Source organism: Dermacentor albipictus, unplaced genomic scaffold (genome assembly GCF_038994185.2).
Source record: "Dermacentor albipictus isolate Rhodes 1998 colony unplaced genomic scaffold, USDA_Dalb.pri_finalv2 scaffold_31, whole genome shotgun sequence".
NCBI lineage: Eukaryota > Metazoa > Arthropoda > Arachnida > Ixodida > Ixodidae > Dermacentor > Dermacentor albipictus.
In genome coordinates, this window is record NW_027225585.1 from 3050999 (window position 1) to 3069321 (window position 18323).

General features: G+C 44.5%; 1 protein-coding gene across 2 annotated transcripts in view; it reads left to right on the forward strand.

Moving 5' to 3' along the window:
• Positions 1-18323, forward strand: part of Swt1 (Swt1 RNA endoribonuclease) — a 176088-nt gene that overhangs the window by 63727 nt on the left and 94038 nt on the right. For both annotated transcript variants that reach the window (XM_065441936.1, XM_065441935.1), the window contains exons 9-12: positions 1466-1527; positions 4428-4549; positions 8445-8507; positions 13826-13926. In XM_065441936.1, coding sequence (XP_065298008.1) covers positions 1466-1527; positions 4428-4549; positions 8445-8507; positions 13826-13926 — 348 coding nt within the window. The remainder of the gene's footprint in view (positions 1-1465; positions 1528-4427; positions 4550-8444; positions 8508-13825; positions 13927-18323) is intronic.

An 18323-nucleotide genomic window follows, 5' to 3' on the forward strand; every position in this document is an offset into this window, starting at 1 on the left:
AAGGGGACTTGTCTTTGTTAAGGCAACAACTGCTTTTCTTGGCAGTGTTTGTGCACACAGCCCACTCTCCCTCCTTTGGTGAGGAGTTGTGAGTGAGTGTGAAAGGATTGGGTGAGGGAACTGGAAGAGTGATTCAGAGGAGGGATCCTTGTCAAAATTTTGGCTCCAGGCTTTTGGCTCCAGGCCACTGTTGATCACTTAGGTCATTCTTCACCTTCCTGGGTCTTGTGTGGATTGCACATAATCGCATTCACAGGTTCAAGGTATACACAATCTCTTTAAACAGAGACATTTAATTACTTTTACTGTTGCCTTTGCACTCCGGAGTTGCCATCTTTAATGATCTGGAAATGGAATAATAAAGAAAAAGCTGCTTTGTGCTGCTTTTTGTTTTCTTTAATACAGCCACATTATATGCATGTGGCAGTATGATGTGAAAATTAATGTCCAGTTGCTGAGGGCATGTTGACAAATGTGCAATGACAGTAAGACTAGAATTCCACTAGATTATCTTTATATTTCTTACTGTGGTTTGGAGCGGTCAAGAAGGGGCAGGCCACGAAATGGGTCTTCATTTCATTTAAGTGTTGCTTCCATTGAAATTTTAGTTTATTGAGTCTTGGCTCGAGCACTCTGGTTGCCGCAATATATACTGCCTCTAATGATTCAGTGCATGCCCTGTTCTGGCTAAGTGAAATCCAGCTACATAGCGGGGATCAGAGAGGAGTACTATATTTGTTCACACGCTTACAAAGAAAGAGGTGATGTTGGGGAGGGGGGAAGGTGTATGTGATGTTTGGCCATTCATGCAGTTTCCTTTTTTTTTTTCATTTTCTTCGTGTGAAGTGCTAGATGTGTCTTGTTGCAGTTAAATGAATGCTCAAATGACAATTTCAACTCGTTAATTTTTTTTTGCCGTAAATTAAGGCCTCTAGGAAAGAATGCTGGCAAGTGTCGCAGTACCGTAAGTAATTAACTGTGATATACACTTTTTTCTATAAATCATTTCGTTTTGGGATGTGTCATTACACCATGATACATTGGCTTGCTTCATTCCAATGATTATTGTGGCTACCACTTGCAAGCATAGACAGAAAAAACATGAACAGCACTCTCATTTGTTTATTTTGTGAGCAACACCTTCATACCTAGCCTCATTGCAACACAATGCTAACAAATTTTCCTCTGTCACAACGTCACAATGATGTTGATGATAACAGGTCAGGCATTTCAGAACCAACTTCAGTGTCAAATTAAAATGCTAGTCAAACCTCGTTATAATGAACTCGCATCCAACACAAAATGCCTTTATTATAAGCATATATTCGCAACCTGGTCTTATCTAGTTTTAGATATACTTCATTGTTTTCTATAAATTGTCAAGTGTCAGTACTTCATTAGGCTGTGATGCACTGAGTTTATAACTAATTGGTGACCTTCTTACCATCTTTGATTTGTGTTACAGATGTCTTGCAGAAACAGAAGGATGCTTCCAAGGAAGCGTCAGCCACATCGAACACTTCTGCTGTACGTGGCCTTTGCTGGTTAAATCTGTACTGAAGGAGGCCATTTCCTCCTGACTTCAAAGGAGCACTAGCAGCTTTCGAATGGTCTTCAGGAACTGTGTCATGCTTGCCTCCCTCTCCCAACACCTGCTGCTTACTCACACGTGGGCTTTCAACAAGTGCACATTTCGGTCGAATAGTTGGACAAGCTGTAACGCTCAAATTAAAATCAACACATTCACTACAGCGGCATTTTTTAACATCCCTGCTTCATAGGGTGATGCATCTTTGCTCCTTTCTCAGCCTTCAGAGAAATGGCACCACTATCCTTGCTATATATCAGCAGGCATGCTTGAAAAACACCAAGTTATCTCTGGGCCTCGCCAGGTGATGCTCCAGGGAATTGTATCAGCCTGGGCCATTAACAAACACAGATGTTGCTTTTGTGGCACTTTTCGGACATATCTCTTGTAGAGTGCTAATTTGGGGCTGAAATTGACCACTTGGAAATTGGATGTCTGGAGGTTTCCATCCTGATCCCCCTAGAGTGTTTTCAGAATGCAGGTGATCCAGTGGCCTTCCCTCATTCCCAGTGTTTGGATGTGGCATGCACAAATGAATTTCTGTGCACAAGTGCAGAAATGAATGACTGCTTTCTCTGCTTCACACGTGGTTTCCTCTGGTCACCTGCTGGCGCTAATTGGTGCACAGAACTACTCTTTCAAACTTTGCTTTCTGGTTTGTCTGCAGTGTGGATGCACACTTCTCATGATTCTCCATATTCTCATATGGATGGCCACCTGAAAAGGAAGTGGAAACCTTTCTCAAAACAGAGTACTTGCAGCCATCTTTCCTTCAACCAACGCAATGGGATAATCCACACATTCATGCAAGCATGCCTGGCAATTGACTTGACTGTTACTTTCCTCTACTGCAAGGGACTCCCCTTCCATGGGCAGACATGGTGTTACAGTCTCTGCAGTGTGTGCTTTTTGTAGCCATGTTTTAGTTGTGGAAAGCATAATTTTTCATTATTTGTTCATTCAGAACAACAGGATGGTGCTGTGTGGAAGTTATTTTTTTTAAATCTGATATGGCACCGAGGTCACCCATGCTGCTCTCCTTCCCTGAGCATGGTGCACACATTTTCGCTTAGTGCATAGTAGGCAACTGGTCTGTCGCAACCTTTACTTGGCTAGAGCTTCTTCGTGTCATTTGCATAAGGATTCAATAGGAATCTCACCAAGTTTTATTAATTTTTTTGCTCAGGTAGCACTTACTAGAAAACAATGTATTCATTGTGTGGCTCATTCACTCTTGTCTCGTCTTCACACTTTTTTTTCTTAGTAAGTCATGTACTGACCAGCCCACATAAATGCATTCCTGAAGTTAACACTTCTACACTATGGAAAAGACCTGAACATTTACTGTTGCATCGAAGGATTATTGGCTACAATTCGACCCCCACTATAATAAATGTGTTAAAGCATCATCTATGTTAGTCCCTAGAACATGTCTAATGACTCCTTTGCAAAGAGCCACCGTGTAGCTCATTGAAATTATGGGTCAAGTCATTTTGGCCATTCTGAAACAATTGCCATGCATCTAGGGTGTTTATCCCAGCTTGAAATGCATGCTTATTCTGGCAGAGGAGTGGAAAATGTCTGCTACAGTCTTGATTTTGATAAATGGCAGAAGTGAGACCCCTTTGGAGGATTGGCAGGATGGTCAAGACAAATGGTTGTGCGAGTTTACAGTTCACAGTTGTAGGAAGGGGCACTTGGGGTTGATTTGGCTGCTCCTAGAATTCAGTCTTGTTCATTGTCTCAGTGGCAGATTTTGAGAGTGAGCATCATTTTGGTGAGCAACTGCGCAGAAGATACTTTATTTTTCTCCAACAGTGCCGATTAGCCTGCGAAATGGTGTCGACTAGCCATGTGAAAATGGGCAAGAATGCAGAACGAAGTTGCCAAAAAAAAAAGAAAAGAACAGCTGTGATATACTTTATTAAGATCCTTTAATCATTCCGGGTCACTTCACCACCCGTGGCACTTACCTGTCAGAACAGAGTGGCATGATCACAAACACCATTATTCATGTATGGCCATCCCTGTCACATTCATTTCACAGTGATTGTGCAGAGAAAGGCCACGGTTCTTACAAATTCTCACTCAGTGTGTATAACGACAGCAGATAAACAGTGCAAAAAAGTATGTAGGCTAATAATGAACATAAGTGCAGAGGAGCTTTGGGAGCTCATGCATATTTTTTTAAGTTTGCTGAAAGTGAAGGCAGAGTAGACAAAGAAAATATTCCTGCCGCCATGAACTTTTATGTAATCTTTGACATTGCATGGCATTTATGCTCAGTAATCAACAGATTGTTAGTGAAATGGGGGAGAACGAGAAGGCCCTGTTAGCAAGAAGTTGTAGTGATGCTATCCACTTCCATATATGTAGGTTGCTTGTGGAGAAGGCCAAGATGAAAATTCTCTCCTTCAATGCATGATGGTTGTGCATTGTGTAATATTATGCACACTACACTGGCATGCTTTCCTGGAGGCCACTGGAGTTTGCTGTGCTGCATTTAGAATAAAGAGCCAAGCAAAAAGTCATAACTGCATTGATGTTGCTGATAGTGATTGTGAAGGCTCAAAAATCTGACAAGCTTTCTTGAGGGAAAAGTGTCCCATGGCACTTTTGCTATTGGAGGATGAATTGACATCAAATAGCATTGTAGTTGCCATATCAAAGGTTTTATTGGGAAAGCATGAATGAAATTGTGTGTGTACCATACTTTTATGAAATATTTGATTCTGTTTGTGTTACCTTCTTTTGCTTTTAGTAAAAATTTTTTTTTGGGGTGAGTTGTCCCTTGCTCTAGTAGCTTCCTTTTTTTTTTCTTTCATTGTTGTGCTACCAGTGCGATGTATCACCACAAGTACCTGTTAGAGACACCATTTTGATGGAAGTTCGTGAAATCCTGCGGGAAAGCCTGAACCTGACTCTCAAGAGCGAACTGGAAAGTGCATTTGGGACCCTTTGGTGAGCAAGTGTTGTAACCACCTCACCTTGTGCGCACGGAGTTGGGTAGGGGGTTGATACAGGAGATGGGCCTGTAAGTTAGCGCTGTTACTCTACTAACCATGCTTATGGTGCAAGGAAACGATGAAACTAAAACCTGTTGTAGCTAGCTCATGTCATGATGTACACTTGATGTCAAAAGTTTATGCACCACCGGATCCAAGAAAATGTTGATTATCCAAGCAGCTTGCTACCATAGCCTGTAAAATCGTAGTGCTATGTGATTTGCATGTGCTTGCACCGGCTGGAAATTTGAATACCAGCTCGGAAATATTCAGCTTTTTTTTGTCATATCCCATGGTTTGTAAACTTTTGATGCTAGCTATTCTTCATTTGGCCTCAAGCATGCACTGAAGCATGCCTGTTTGTGCGTTCCGCAAGTGTGAACATATGCGGCATCAACTCACACTGAAAGGGTTTTTGTTTATTTCATATAGACATGCCCATATGCTCATGCAGTTTTCGTATGTATCGCATCATGCCTTAAATATGTGCCTCATGACCGTAATGTGTCTTTCCATAACACTGATAGGGCTTACGATAAGCTTATAAGATAGCATATAGTCAGAAGGGTTTGGGTGCGAGCTACAGTGGAATCTCGATGATATGAATCTCACGGGGTCACGAAAAATATTCGTATCAACCGAAATTCGTATCATCGAAACAATTAAAACTAGCTAAATCAAAGAGTCAGTGGTGAACTCACTCAGACACACGTATGTAAAAAGGATTTATTTCTTGTAGAAAATTCTCTAATGTCCTCTGCCTCTTATTCTTTGTCAGGTCAATTAGCAGGCTTTGTTCAAATCCATAAAAACGCGCGCACGTGTCGTCGCTGATTTCGTTCGCGCACGCCTCAGAACTTAGCGCGCATGCAGCGTTTCAGCCGCCGGTGGTGGGTCCTTCGCCGAGCGCGCATGCAGCGTTTCAGCCGCCGGTGGTGGGTCCTTCGCCGTCGCCCACGTCTAACACAAAGAACGCGGCCCGAAGCACAGCAGCCACTCCGTCCAATGGCACGCGGAAAATGAAGAAAAGCACAAAAGCAACACAAGTGCCACCGCTTCAAACTCTTCGCGCCCAGTCGCGGCCTCCGCGCTGTCCGGCGCCGCATCCGCGCCTCCGCACCAAAAGAGAGAGGGACAAATCGCGTAACTGCGCGCTGTTCTCTTTCACTGCCATCGGTGGGGCTCATGCTCGCGGTCGCGTCCATCCGTGTGCTGGAATCGTGCCAACTGTGGTCTCTCCTCCGCGCAGCGGCGCAACCTCCTCCCCTCCTTAGCAACCGGCGCGCCGGTCAGGGGCGCAGCTGCGCATAGCAACCGTGACGTCACACAGTAGCGGTAGAACTGGCGCGCGTGCGTCGGCGGTGGCACCGCCGCTCCTTCGCCAGCCGTTTCGTTGCAGTCGAGTGAGAGGCCCGTGTTGCGCGCCATACGGTTCGGAGAAGCGCCAGCGGACGCCGGATTCCCCCAACACCAAACGCCAGAAGAACAAGGAGCGAATGCGCATGCCACGAATGAACATGTCACCAGATGCGAAAGCAAGGGAGGCAGAAAAGAAACGCCAACAGTGACTGATTAGATCGCCGGGTACCAAAAGCAGGGAAGCAGAACGAAAGCGGCAGCAGCGACAGGCGATATCGCCGAACACCAAAGCGAATGAATTGGAGCGCAGATGGCAGCAGCGTCTGGCTTTCGCCAAGCACACTTTCAAATTTCCAATGTCTTCGGTAATTTTCGTATCAACCGACGCGGGTCGAAAATTGATTCGTAACAACCATTCTCTAACACGTTGCGAAGTAATGGGGCTCGGCCGGGACCACAGAAAAATTCGTATCATCCAGAAATTCGTATCAGCCGTGATCGTATCATCGAGATTCCACTGTAGTTGGTACGGATCATTCATATTTAAAACAGCGCCAAAAAACACGGACAAGGGAGGAAACAGGACGAGCGCCGACTGCCAACAACACCTTTATTGAAGCCTGCGCAAATATATACAATTCGCAATGGGCATAAAGAGAGTGAAAGAAGGAAGAGAAGGCAAGTCATCGTCGGTCAACTCCTACTGCGCATGCGTCAATAACATTAAACAATACAAATGTAACCCTACACATAGTGGACACCGGCCAAAGTGATTAACTTCTAAGGAACTTAAGTTCTTTATCAGAAAGAGCTATGGAAGGGGAACTAACACAGGTGGCTCCTAACTGATACATAGAAAATGCCTCAAAGATTTCTCTGGCCATCTGATTTCTCTGGCCATCTGGCAGTAATTAAGATTGCTGTACCTGGCAGTAAGTAAGACTGGCAGTAATCTGGCTATTCATTGTTTCACCACTCCTGGATGACACACGTGTGTTGAAAAGGTACAGAAATCAGATGGCCAGAGAAATCTTTGAGGCATTTTCTATGTGTCAGTTAGGAGCCACCTGTGTTAGCTCCCCTTCCATAGCTTTTTGTGATAAAGAACTTAAGTTCCTTAGAAGTTAATCACTTTGGCCGGTGTCCACTATGTGTATGGTTACGTTTGTATTGTTTAATGTTATTGACGCATGCGCAGCAGGAGTTAACCGACCATGACTCTCCTTCCCTTCCTTCTTTCACTCTCTTTATGCCCGTTGCGAATTGTATTATTTGCGCAGGCTTCAATAAAGGTGGTGTTGGCAGTCAGCGCTCGTCCTGTTTCCTCCCTTGTCCGTGTTCTTTGGCGCTGTTTTAAATATGAATGAGCATATAGTAGCTAAAGCAAAAGGCATGTCGTCTTTTGAGAAAAACTGTGCTGTCCATTCTGCATATTTTTCGGCTCGGGGCTCCATAAGAGCAATCTCTAGCTATTAGGAAGGTTTATTTACCATGTTCATAAAGTGTTGTAGGCCCCTCTAATGTAGCATTGGCTGCTGCATGCAGTCCTGTATGCTAACACTGAGTTTAACAAACGTAAAAGCACTTTCTTGGTTGAATGTGAGGCTGCATGGCCTACATGTCCTTGTGTGTTTCAGCTGCCTTTGTGTGAAGGTCCTTTGCAACCTTGTTTTTATTCTGGGGTTTTATCCTATTATGAATCATATTTATGAGGCAATTTTGAGCAACTGGGGTTCTTCAATGTGCACCTAACTACAAGTACACGAGCTTTCTTGCATTTCATCCCCATTGAACTGCAGTTTCTGTGGCAGAGATTGAACTCGTGACCTTGAGCTCAGCAGCACACCGTCGTAGCTACCATGGCGGGTCTTTGCAACCTCATACTAGTGTTCAATGTAAAGTAGGAGGTGCAGCTGCATGTTGGAAGGGAGGCATTATAATTGTTTTCTTTTTGCACACTATATAAAATTTACTTACTGCAGACAAAGTTGGTAGCCTTAACATAAAAATTGTAACAGCGCAAACACATGCAACCACAAAGTACGAAGGACGAGACGCAAGCGCTGAGAACACAAAAGGAAGGGCCCACTGAACAAGAAAGGTACTTCATTAAAACTTCTTTCTGGACGAGTTGATGCATACTTGACATAAAAATTGTAACAGCGCAAACACATGTAACCACAAAGTATGAAGGACAGCAGTTGTGTCTCGTCCTTCGTACTTTGTGGTTGCATGTGTTTGCGCTGTTACAATTTTTATGTCAATTATGCACCAACTCGTCCAGAAAGAAGTTTTAATAAAGTTGGTAGCCGCCTTGGGTTTCTTTTCTCTTTCTCTAAGTTAAGATGAACTGCTTCAAACCTGCTTTGCCATATTTTTTTTTTTTGCTATGTGAGGTCAATTTTATGTTTGCTTGGGCATCAGGTGAAATGCGAGTGTGTAACCATCCCTCTTTCTTTATTGCCAATGCTGCTGTGCTTTGCTATACAAAGGCTTCGGGTCGTTGAAATCAAGCCACCTTGGACTGAAGAGTCTGCCCTGCAGTGTATCCTCAGGTGGGTTCTCGATGCCACATGCCGCTTTTCAGGGCTTATGCCATGTTCAAACGTTGGTTGCATGCCCATTAAGTGTTAATAAGTGCCCAATAAGTAATATCTGGCAGGTGCCTGGTACCTCATGCCATCCTAATAGCAACCTAACTTAGCTTAATATATAACTAATATTTCTCAAGTAATGGTTAGTAGTATTTGTTATGTATACTGTTCTCTAATGCAGAAATTATCCAGCACCATCTGTCTTGTTGCTGCCTTTGTTTGGTTGTGGCAGGGCTAGTCGTGCTGCTAGAAGGCAAATTTTACCTCATTATTCTTGCCACTAGGGTGCATTATATTAAGTACTGTTGTGGTGAAGTAAACCAGATCAATTAAAACAGAAAACTAACGTGATGGATTTTTTTTACCCTCTAGGTTATCTATGTAATTTATCAAAGCCACTGCCATCAATAGGCCAATTCAAGACTGTTAAGATGCATGTGACTTCAAGGAATTCCATGCAAAATTGACACATAAGAGAATAAAGCCTTCAGATTGAGCTTTTCTTTAGAATTTGCTAACATTACGAGCAATTCTCATTGCTCTGGGCACCACTCCCAAGACCTTACAAAGCTTCCACTGGGCCCATATTGTCTTATAGCGCCTAACATGGGAGAAGGGACAAAAAAGACAGAACTTGCAAGCAGGTGTGCTAACCTCCAGTTCATTTTATTGCAAAATGATGTGAAATTATATACTGTATTTACTTGCATAATGCTTGCACTTCTTTCATGGAAAATTGATGTGAAGTTGGAAGGGCGCGATAATATGTGGGGAAAATTTTCTGATAGAATGTTTTCAGTGCTACAGCATAGACCGCTTGCAACGAAAGTCATTGGAGTCACGAATATCTGCACTATTTGCAGTACTATACTATAACCAAAGCAATATTTTTCAAAGGCTGCATATGTGCAAAACATGTAGACTAAGCAGCCGTGCATGTCCAAAAATCAAAGCATACTACCAGGATGTATGCATCTGTTTAAATATATGAACGTTGAAAGGTTAATGCCTGAAGATATGCGGTGTTCGGATGAAACAAAGAATAAAAGAAACCTGACATAGGAAAAAATTTGCTAGATTATTCCAAATTTTCACTGCTGCCATCAACTCCACATAACTAATGTAGAACGGTGACAGAAATTTTGGACATCATGCCGTGTGTTGTTTGATTTATCGGACTGATCGGCATGCACGTGATGTCGATAACGTGGCAGCCGTGGACCAAGTTGTTGCCATTCGAACATTGCCTGTGCCACTCATGCCCTCACTTCCATTAGCAAGGTGGTTCCTCTGCTTTCCAAATGCTGTACAGCTACTACGATGCATTTCGTTGACTTGGTAGCAAACTACAACTTGGTTGCAATGGGGTGCGCCGATTAGGCCTAGCCGGCAGGGGTTTTGGGCTGCATGTCGTTGCAGCAAGCTCACCCTTGATACGTCTGTACCCGTAGACGATTACACAGAGATTGGGCGTGCGATCATGCATACACGCTCAACTGACAGCAGCGCATGTGAACAGTTTGGTTTCTTGGGTGATCAGCCGCGGCAACTATTTAAATGCCTACCAAGCTTGTATGTGCACGTACTGGTAGGAATGGCAGAAGCTCGCATGTGGACATAAAGCCGAAATGCTTTGAACTAAAATTGCTGAACACTGCTTAAACCAGCAGCAGGCAAGGTTGCATGCGCGACATCTGCATTTCATGACGGGTGCATGCAAACTATAGTGTACTGTTCACAAACTGAAGCAGCATTCAGTCGCCTAGGTAACCACCGCGTGCCTGCATCGCACTGCCGCTGCTTTCTTTTTTTCCCAGTTTCTTGTTCGTTCACTCTGTGTCTTCCCCCCTCCTCCATATCACCCACGTTGCTTTCCCCTCCCATTGGCTGGCGCACCTAGTTGTGAAGCTCGCTCGCTACAGCCTGTAGGCTTTTGCCGGGAAAGCCATATTATAAACGGTTTTTCATCTCACGCAGCTGCCACTGTAAGCAGTATGCATGTGCATGGAGTTCTATGGGATGGCAATTGGGAGTCAAACTCAAACAAAATATATTACTTCCTATGAGCACGTCCGTTTTGTAACCAGAACATGGGTTCTGCACAAGTAGGGACTATGAAGGCACTTTATTTTCAGACACTGGCTAAACTAAACTGAACTAGTCACTAAACGGATAAATAAAGTGACTCTGGCCCAACTTATCCAGAGTCAGTGCCAACACTGATGCCAGAACAAGCACATAATTGTCACTGCAGCAATTTTTGAGGGTGCAATGATTACTCGAGGGAAAAAAAGTTTTTTTTGATGGCCAATGAGGGGGGTGGGAGCTTTATGCAAATGTGAGCATTAAGCAAGTAAATACGATAGTGCATCATGAAGTTTGTGTCATTTTTTTTTAAAGTCATTTAGCACACCATGCTTGTTTTTGTCTTTCAAATATCTTGTCTTCTGTATGACACCGAAATACTACATGAATCACAACCACGAAGTGACCCAAACTTCTGAAATACTCCATAAAAATAGTTGCAATCTACCATTGCTAGCATATGGGGCAGAAAGTTGTAGTTTAACAAAGAAGCTCGAGAAGAAGTTGAAGGACCACTCAACAAGCAATGGAATATAAAATGCCAGGCGTAACATAAAGAGACAGGAAGATGACGGTATGGATTAGAGAGTAACCAGGTAAATGGTAGGTATTGTAGGTGACATTAAGAGGGGAAAAAATGGCTGTGGCTTAGCTAAGGTTAAGCCCAGGATGCAAAGCATACCAGCCCTTATTTTAACGCGACAGCGTTAAGGAGCTCGTGTTGCAGAAAAGCCGGTGTCGTCGGCGTCTGCTCAGGCGTGCGGCGCTTGCTCAGGCGCACATTTCTTTGTCACGCCGAACGCTGCGTTGCTCGATGCTCACCGCGTCCGATGCGGGGCGCGTAGTCGCTGCGCCGTAGCAAAGCCACCTAGAAACAGTCTCTGTAGCATGCCGCAACCTTCGCTTCTCATTCCAACGAGCAGCTCTGTCTCCAGGAGGCATCTCACCTCGTGAGTGTCTAGCAGAGGTAAGCGCAGCTGCTTATATACCGCCGCGACGCCGCGAGCGACGGCGCGAGTTGGAGCCCCGTTTCTCCTCTGTCGTGACGTCACGGTGTCACGTGGTATTGAAGGCGACACCGCCGCGCCTGAGGAGCTGGGTTGAGCCCTAGTAATATGCTTCGCATAAAAGTGGATCTGGGCAGGCCATGTAATATGTAGAACAGATAACCGGTGATATATATTAGTTACAAAATGGATGCCGGATAAGGGAAGCACAGTCCAGGATGGCAGAGAATTAGATGGTGTGTTGAAATGAGAAAATTTACAGACATAACTTGGAATGAGCTGGCGCAAGGCAGGGGTAATTGGAGATTGCTGGGAGAGGCCTTTGTCCTGCAGTGGACATAAAATAAGGCTGATGATGATAACGACAATTTCCACTGTGACTGCTTGGCATGGTACACTGGTACAAGATTGGTGCTGCCATTTCGACTACCTTTATCGCAATAAGATGGAGAGCTGGGTGAGTTGGTGAAACTTTATAATGAAACAGTTCAAATGAACAAGACACAAGGATGAAAAAGGTAATGGGACAAATGTTGGTCGTTTGTCCCTTTGCCTTCATCTTTGTGTGTGGTCCATTTGCACTGTTTCGTTATACCTTAACTGGTGCGTTTTCAAGTTCTTAAGGTCCATGCTATTCACTCTGCACTTCACGAACTACTTGATTGCGGTTCACTGCCAGTTCCATGCTCGTGCAGGACTAGCCCAGCAACTGCTGCACAATGCCCGGCACCAGCACTTCCGCAAGTGTGGAAAACATTGGGAACTTGTTTTGGCACAGTGCCTGCACCAGGTGGAGCAAATGATGACATGCAGACATTGCCATGTTGCACTGGTGAAATAAATAGTGAGGAGCAGCTTTTCATCAATTAGTTCAGGAAGTGCAGGCAAATTGAATGAACCTGCATTCTGTAGTGTGTGCTTCTGTAAACATTCAAAATTTGCACGCTGTGGACTATCCATGGGTGCAGACTGTATGCAGTAAAAACTTCCTGCATTGTTTCTCACAGCCAAGCAGACCTGCTGTGACTCTGTGTACTACACAGTTGAAATGTCAGTGTCACTTGCTGGGCCACCACATCATGCCATTAATTGTGCAATGTAGCTGAAAAAAAAAAAAAAATCTTCTGCAGAGAAAGAAATAAGAAAATATAAAAAATAGGAAACTTGATGGAGGGGTTCATGTTATAGAATGTTTGAAGAAAACGAAAAAAAAAAAGTATTTGGCTCAAGTTTTGCACCTGCAGGACTAGTACACACTGAATCCATAAAGACTGTGAACTGGAAAATGCGGCATCTGAAAGTAACGTGTTCACTTACACATAAACATTGCTGGTGAAGAGCACTCACCTGAGAAAAATAAACAAGTGCGCATGTCAGTGTGCATTTTATAGCTAAAATTTTAAAAAGAATTCTACTTCTTTTTTGTGTGACAATTTATGAAATCTTTACCAAGCAGTTTGACCAGGCAGGATAATCAAGGAAGCAAGAGTCCCATTGCTCACTTGATGAAAAACAGTGGAAAAAAAGCATCCTAGGGCAAAGAGGACAGAGATCAGCTGACAGCAAGAATTAAGGAAACTGAGGGGCTCAGTTTCTTGTAACAGCAATATGAAGCAAACAGACAATGAAGCCAAGTAAAGCGTAAGGTAAATTAAAAGCATTGTTTAATTGAAATGTAGAAATAATAATAAAATGAGAAATAAAAGGGAATGAAAAGACAACATGCCATTGGCGGGAGCCAAATTCACAACGCCCCGCACAATGTGTGCAATGCTCTGCCAACAGAGCTGTGGTGGCAGCTGCCCTGCCCTGTTTGAGTAACTGTATACGTGTAGTAAACCTAGCCCTGGGATTGGTTAGCCAGCACTGCTCATGACCACAGCGATGGGTGTGGAGCATTCTATCAACCAGAGGCATCACCTAGTACATATGAATTTAGGAGCAGTATGTTCCCTTGAAGACATGAACGCTGCCAGAGTTGAGACATTTGCTGTGCAATGAGCAGAAATAATTGCGGCAACCGAGCAGCGCAATTTTTTTGCCAGTAACAACCATATGAAGCCGTGTTTCTTGATTTGGTTGCAGTTTTCTGTGCTTTCTCTCCTGAGGCAGTTTGAACCAGCTGAACAATCTTTGCACTTTGGTTTTCTTGGCAACCACAGAATTGAATGTCGTCTTGTCATGCAGGCACTGGATATCGTTAACAGGCACTGCATTTTCCAAGTCCACTCTGAAGCCCATCATCTCCGCCCTGCTGTCGAAGCTTTCAAAAAACCCTGGATCAAGTGGTGCGTAGCTTGCTTGCATTTTTGCTTTAATTTTTTTTCCTTGTAAGCTTTTTTTCCATTTAAGCTTGGAAGAAGAGCTAAAGCACAAGAATGACGTTGGTTATGACAGGCATGTTTTTTGTAATGTCGGCCTTTCAAGCCAATGAAAGAGATTTATCTGAAAGTACAGGCAATATACCTGCTTTATATACTATGAGACTGAATAAAATTTAATTGTTTGTGCATCTGTTCTGTTCATTTGCTCATCCCATTGCCTGCATTGTTTGCCATGTTGGACATTCTGTAGTGCTCCTGCTGCAACAATTCTTTATCATCCTTGTCTGTGCTTTTGGCTTGCATTGCAGGTCACTGCGTGCTTTATTTGGCACTTCTGCCAAACACTTGCAAGCACTTCACGAGTCGGATGTAGCGAAAGAAAAAGTTTGACAGAATTCCCACAGCACCATGCCAATGACGAGCAAGACAGCTACGAAAAAAAAAAAAAAAAGCTTTGCTCGTCGTCACACACCGGCACACAGATGCCACAGATTGATCTTTGTTCGGCGATGCTGGTTCTGAAGCTGATTGATTCAAGACCCCCTTTAATGGCACCATTCTTTGCTCTCAGAGGCACCCCAAACAAGCTTGCACCATGTGCAATTGACAGGCGTTTCTCTTGTACTCGTGTATCACTGTTCTCGGCATGCACCTGCCCCTCTCACACCTTTCCCTGCAAGCACCTGCCCTGCCTTCGCAGGTCTTTGTAAGGGACGTTAGTGTGAGTAAGGGATGCACATCACAGCTTGTTGTTCCCTTTATTTTTGTTTAATGTTGAGGCAACTCTCTCAACTGTGGCAGTCGCTTGTGTCACCTCCTGTGAGTTTCTTTGACAAGCAGAAGTGCTCTGCAGCAGACATCAAAGGGGGGTGCTTAGTTCTTCGGCACTGTTGCCACAGAGAAGGTGTGCAGGTAGTCTCCCAAGTTTCCCAAGCTCGTTTAGGGCCCCTTTAATACCCCAGTCATATGTGGCACTTTAAATCACAGTGAAGCCCTACCGGAATAGAACTTCTCCTCGATAGGCTTAATTCTTCAGTTAGCATAAGAAAGCCAATCTTGATTGTGAAACTCAATCCCAGTCGGGCTTGATCACGATAGCAAATGCCAATGTGACATCGATATAAGCCAATCAGTTGGCAAGGTTTGTTGGAGGTGCTGCTGCCAGTGATTAGGTAGAAGAATCCAGTAGGTACCTGTGGGAAATCCATTCACAATACATCCTGTGCAGGCAGCCCAGTGACAGGCTTGAGCAGGCTAGCCATCTGCTTAGGTTCAGCACCAAGGAGAACAGAGCTGAGAAGTGAGTGCAGAACATCGTTTGATAAGGCTAGATAAGTAGGCTGCAGTCGTTGCTCTGACTTCATAGGTATTGACACGCGTCATGCGGTTTTCATGGAATGATAGGAACACTTTATGCATGTATTTGTGCAGTTTTAGGAAGAAATCTATGTAGGTAATTACTTGTTTGTTCTAAATTTTTGGTGGCCAACTTACCTTTTAGTGAAATTTTGGTCACGAGAAGGGTGTGCCACAGAAATGGCATTTAATGTGTAGTTGGTACGAGTGCTTGAAGTAAATTGTCACGACGGTTCAGTTTTGCCACTATGGGCCTGTTCAGCTCGGCTGCACTTTTATTTTCTTGCCCCGAATCTAACGCCACCCGCAAAAATATTGAGTGCACGTTAGAATCGGGTAAATATGGTATGTTTTCCATTGTTTGTCAGGTTTGATTATTCACTCTAGAGTAACATTAATGGCACAGTGCCGCAGAAATTTTCTAAGTATGCAGTAAAATAATGGACTGAAAACTCGCATTGCATCGGAAAAGGGGCCATGAGCACCGGGCTTAGTGAGCAAGCAGGTCATGCAGATGTAAAGCCTGCACCTTAGCACTCTTAAAAGAACACATGCAGTACACAGCACCGGCACCTTTTGAACATTTTGTGCACTGGTGTCATGATTCACATTTCAGTGCATTCCTGGTCTTGTGAAATCAGATGCAAACTAACCCTAATGTACTATTGGCATAAATTGCGATCCATGCAATTATTACACTCCAATGCATTGTTTCGTTTCCAGGTTCACCTGCATTTGTAGCAGAAGCTTAATTCATAATACTCGAAAGCATACAATTGGGACTAAACAGTGGCTTGATTCTGACTATGTGAGGATGCGCGACCCTCACGCCTCCCCTGATGTTTTTCCCGCATAGCGCGTCTCCTGTAGTGCGGCTTCGCCGCGCACGCGTCGGTCGGAGTGGTACAGGCGCAGTGCGAGAGATGGCGCTAGTGTTGCGCTGCTGCGGGGTTACTTGGGTGCGGGAGAGACAAGGCTCTCTCTCGGGTTCGAGACAGCAAGCGGGACGGACGTGCCGTGCCGCACGTGCAGCGACCCTCTTTCCCGGCAGGTCGGCGCACGGCGGGGACGTCTCCCGCATGCGCGCCGACCCATGCTTCTGCGAGACCGCCTCGCGTGGCCGCCCTCGAACGCGCCACGATTCGCGTGACTATACACGCGAACGACCAGGCGTTGGGATCCAGCATGGGGCGAACATATTCGCTCGCTTCCGGTCGCGGTGAGTCGGACTTCTAGATTTGTCGCGCGCCCATCGGCATGTTTTGTGGATAGCAACTCGGCTAGCGGGCATTGATCTATGAAAGGTGCAATAAATGCCCTTGTGATTGTTTGCACTACTGTGTTGTCGTTCCTTTGTCCCAAGAGTACGGGGTGAGAATCCCACATCAGGCCCCACAACTACAAAAGGTACACTTGAGACTACACCATGCTTAGAAATGGGTTACAGAACGATTATACTTCGCAATCAATCCCATTAATTATGCATAACAGGCATTCTGATTTTCTGTTCATGTTTAAGTTTACGCTGATGATTACATGAATGCACCATGTTTGTAAATTTTAAAAATATTTTTTATTAGGGACTAGTGTAAAAAAAAAGCAGCTACAAGTGCAAAATTTTTTTTTATTTCATACAACCTTTGTTCGTAAAGTTTCGAGACCGAGTCCAACAAAAAAAATGCATTTAACATTGAAATCATTTGTGCAGCACCCCTTTGAAATAGTCTCCCTTGCAGTCTATACACAGCTTTTAACGCTTCTTGAGGTCTTGAAAACAGTTGGAAAACGCTTCTTTTGGTAAGGCTGTCAGCTCCTTTGTCGTGGCATCTTGAATGGCCTCCACGCTCCCCATCCAGCGACCTTTTAGGGCTCTCTTCACACGAGGAAACAGGAAAAAATTGCATGGGGAGAGGTCAGGCAAGTATGGCGGATGGGGAAGTACAGTAAGGCTATGCTTGGCGAGAAATTTTGTCACGCTGAGAGCAGTGTGCGCGCGCCTTGCGTTATTGTGGAGAAGGCTCCATTGTCTACATGCCCACAAGTCAGGGCGACGGTATTGCAGTGCATCAGGCATGTGTTGGAGCACGCAGATATAAAACTCCTGATTCACCGTCTGCCCTTGTGGGACGAACTTGTGGTGTATGACACCTCTGGCATCAAAAAAACTATCGGCATTGTCTTTGTTTTGGTCTTCTGTCGTCGCACCTTTCTCAGCGCCGGAGAGCTTGTGGAGCACAATTTGGTGCTCTGCCTCTTTGTTTGAGGATCGTATTGAAAACACCGTGTTTTGTCTTCAGCAATGATGCTATCAATGAATGCAGCATCCTTCTTTGCCTCGGAGAGCAAATCAGCGCTCACTGATGCCCGCATGTCCTTCTGGTCTTGTGTGAGGGAGTGCAGCACAAGTCTGGCATTCAGCTTTCGTTTCCTCAAGTTCTCATGCAAAATTTGGTGGCATGTTTTACTAATGTTGAGAGCATCCAATAGCATGCGCACTGTAATGGTGTGGTCTTGCTGTACGATCTCCCTGATCCGAGCCACATTGTTTTCATTCCGTGAGGTTGCAGGGCGCCCCTGCCTTGTGTCGTCTTCCACGGACGTTCTCCCCGAAACAAACCTCTTGCACCACTCGAAAACTCGCGCCCGCGATAATGTTTTGTTGTCGTAAGCGTCACAAAGGAACTCATACGTCTGTGTGGCTGTCTTGCCAAGCTTCACATAGAATTTTATGTTTATGCGCTGTTAAAGGTGGACGTCCATCTCTCCACATTCACTCACAGTAGAATGTGCAGACGACTAGTGACAACGTACTTTTCTACATGTAGTACCATCTAGCGGCTGCCACAGCAATTAACATCAATGGCTCGGGTTAGCCCGAAAAGATGGCGCTACACATACGCACCAACATTTGTTTTGGGGAGTCATTTCTAGAGAAGAAAATAATTCAGTCTTGAAATTTTACGGACAAAGGTTGTATGTTTGCTACCTTCAGAAAAAAATTGTAT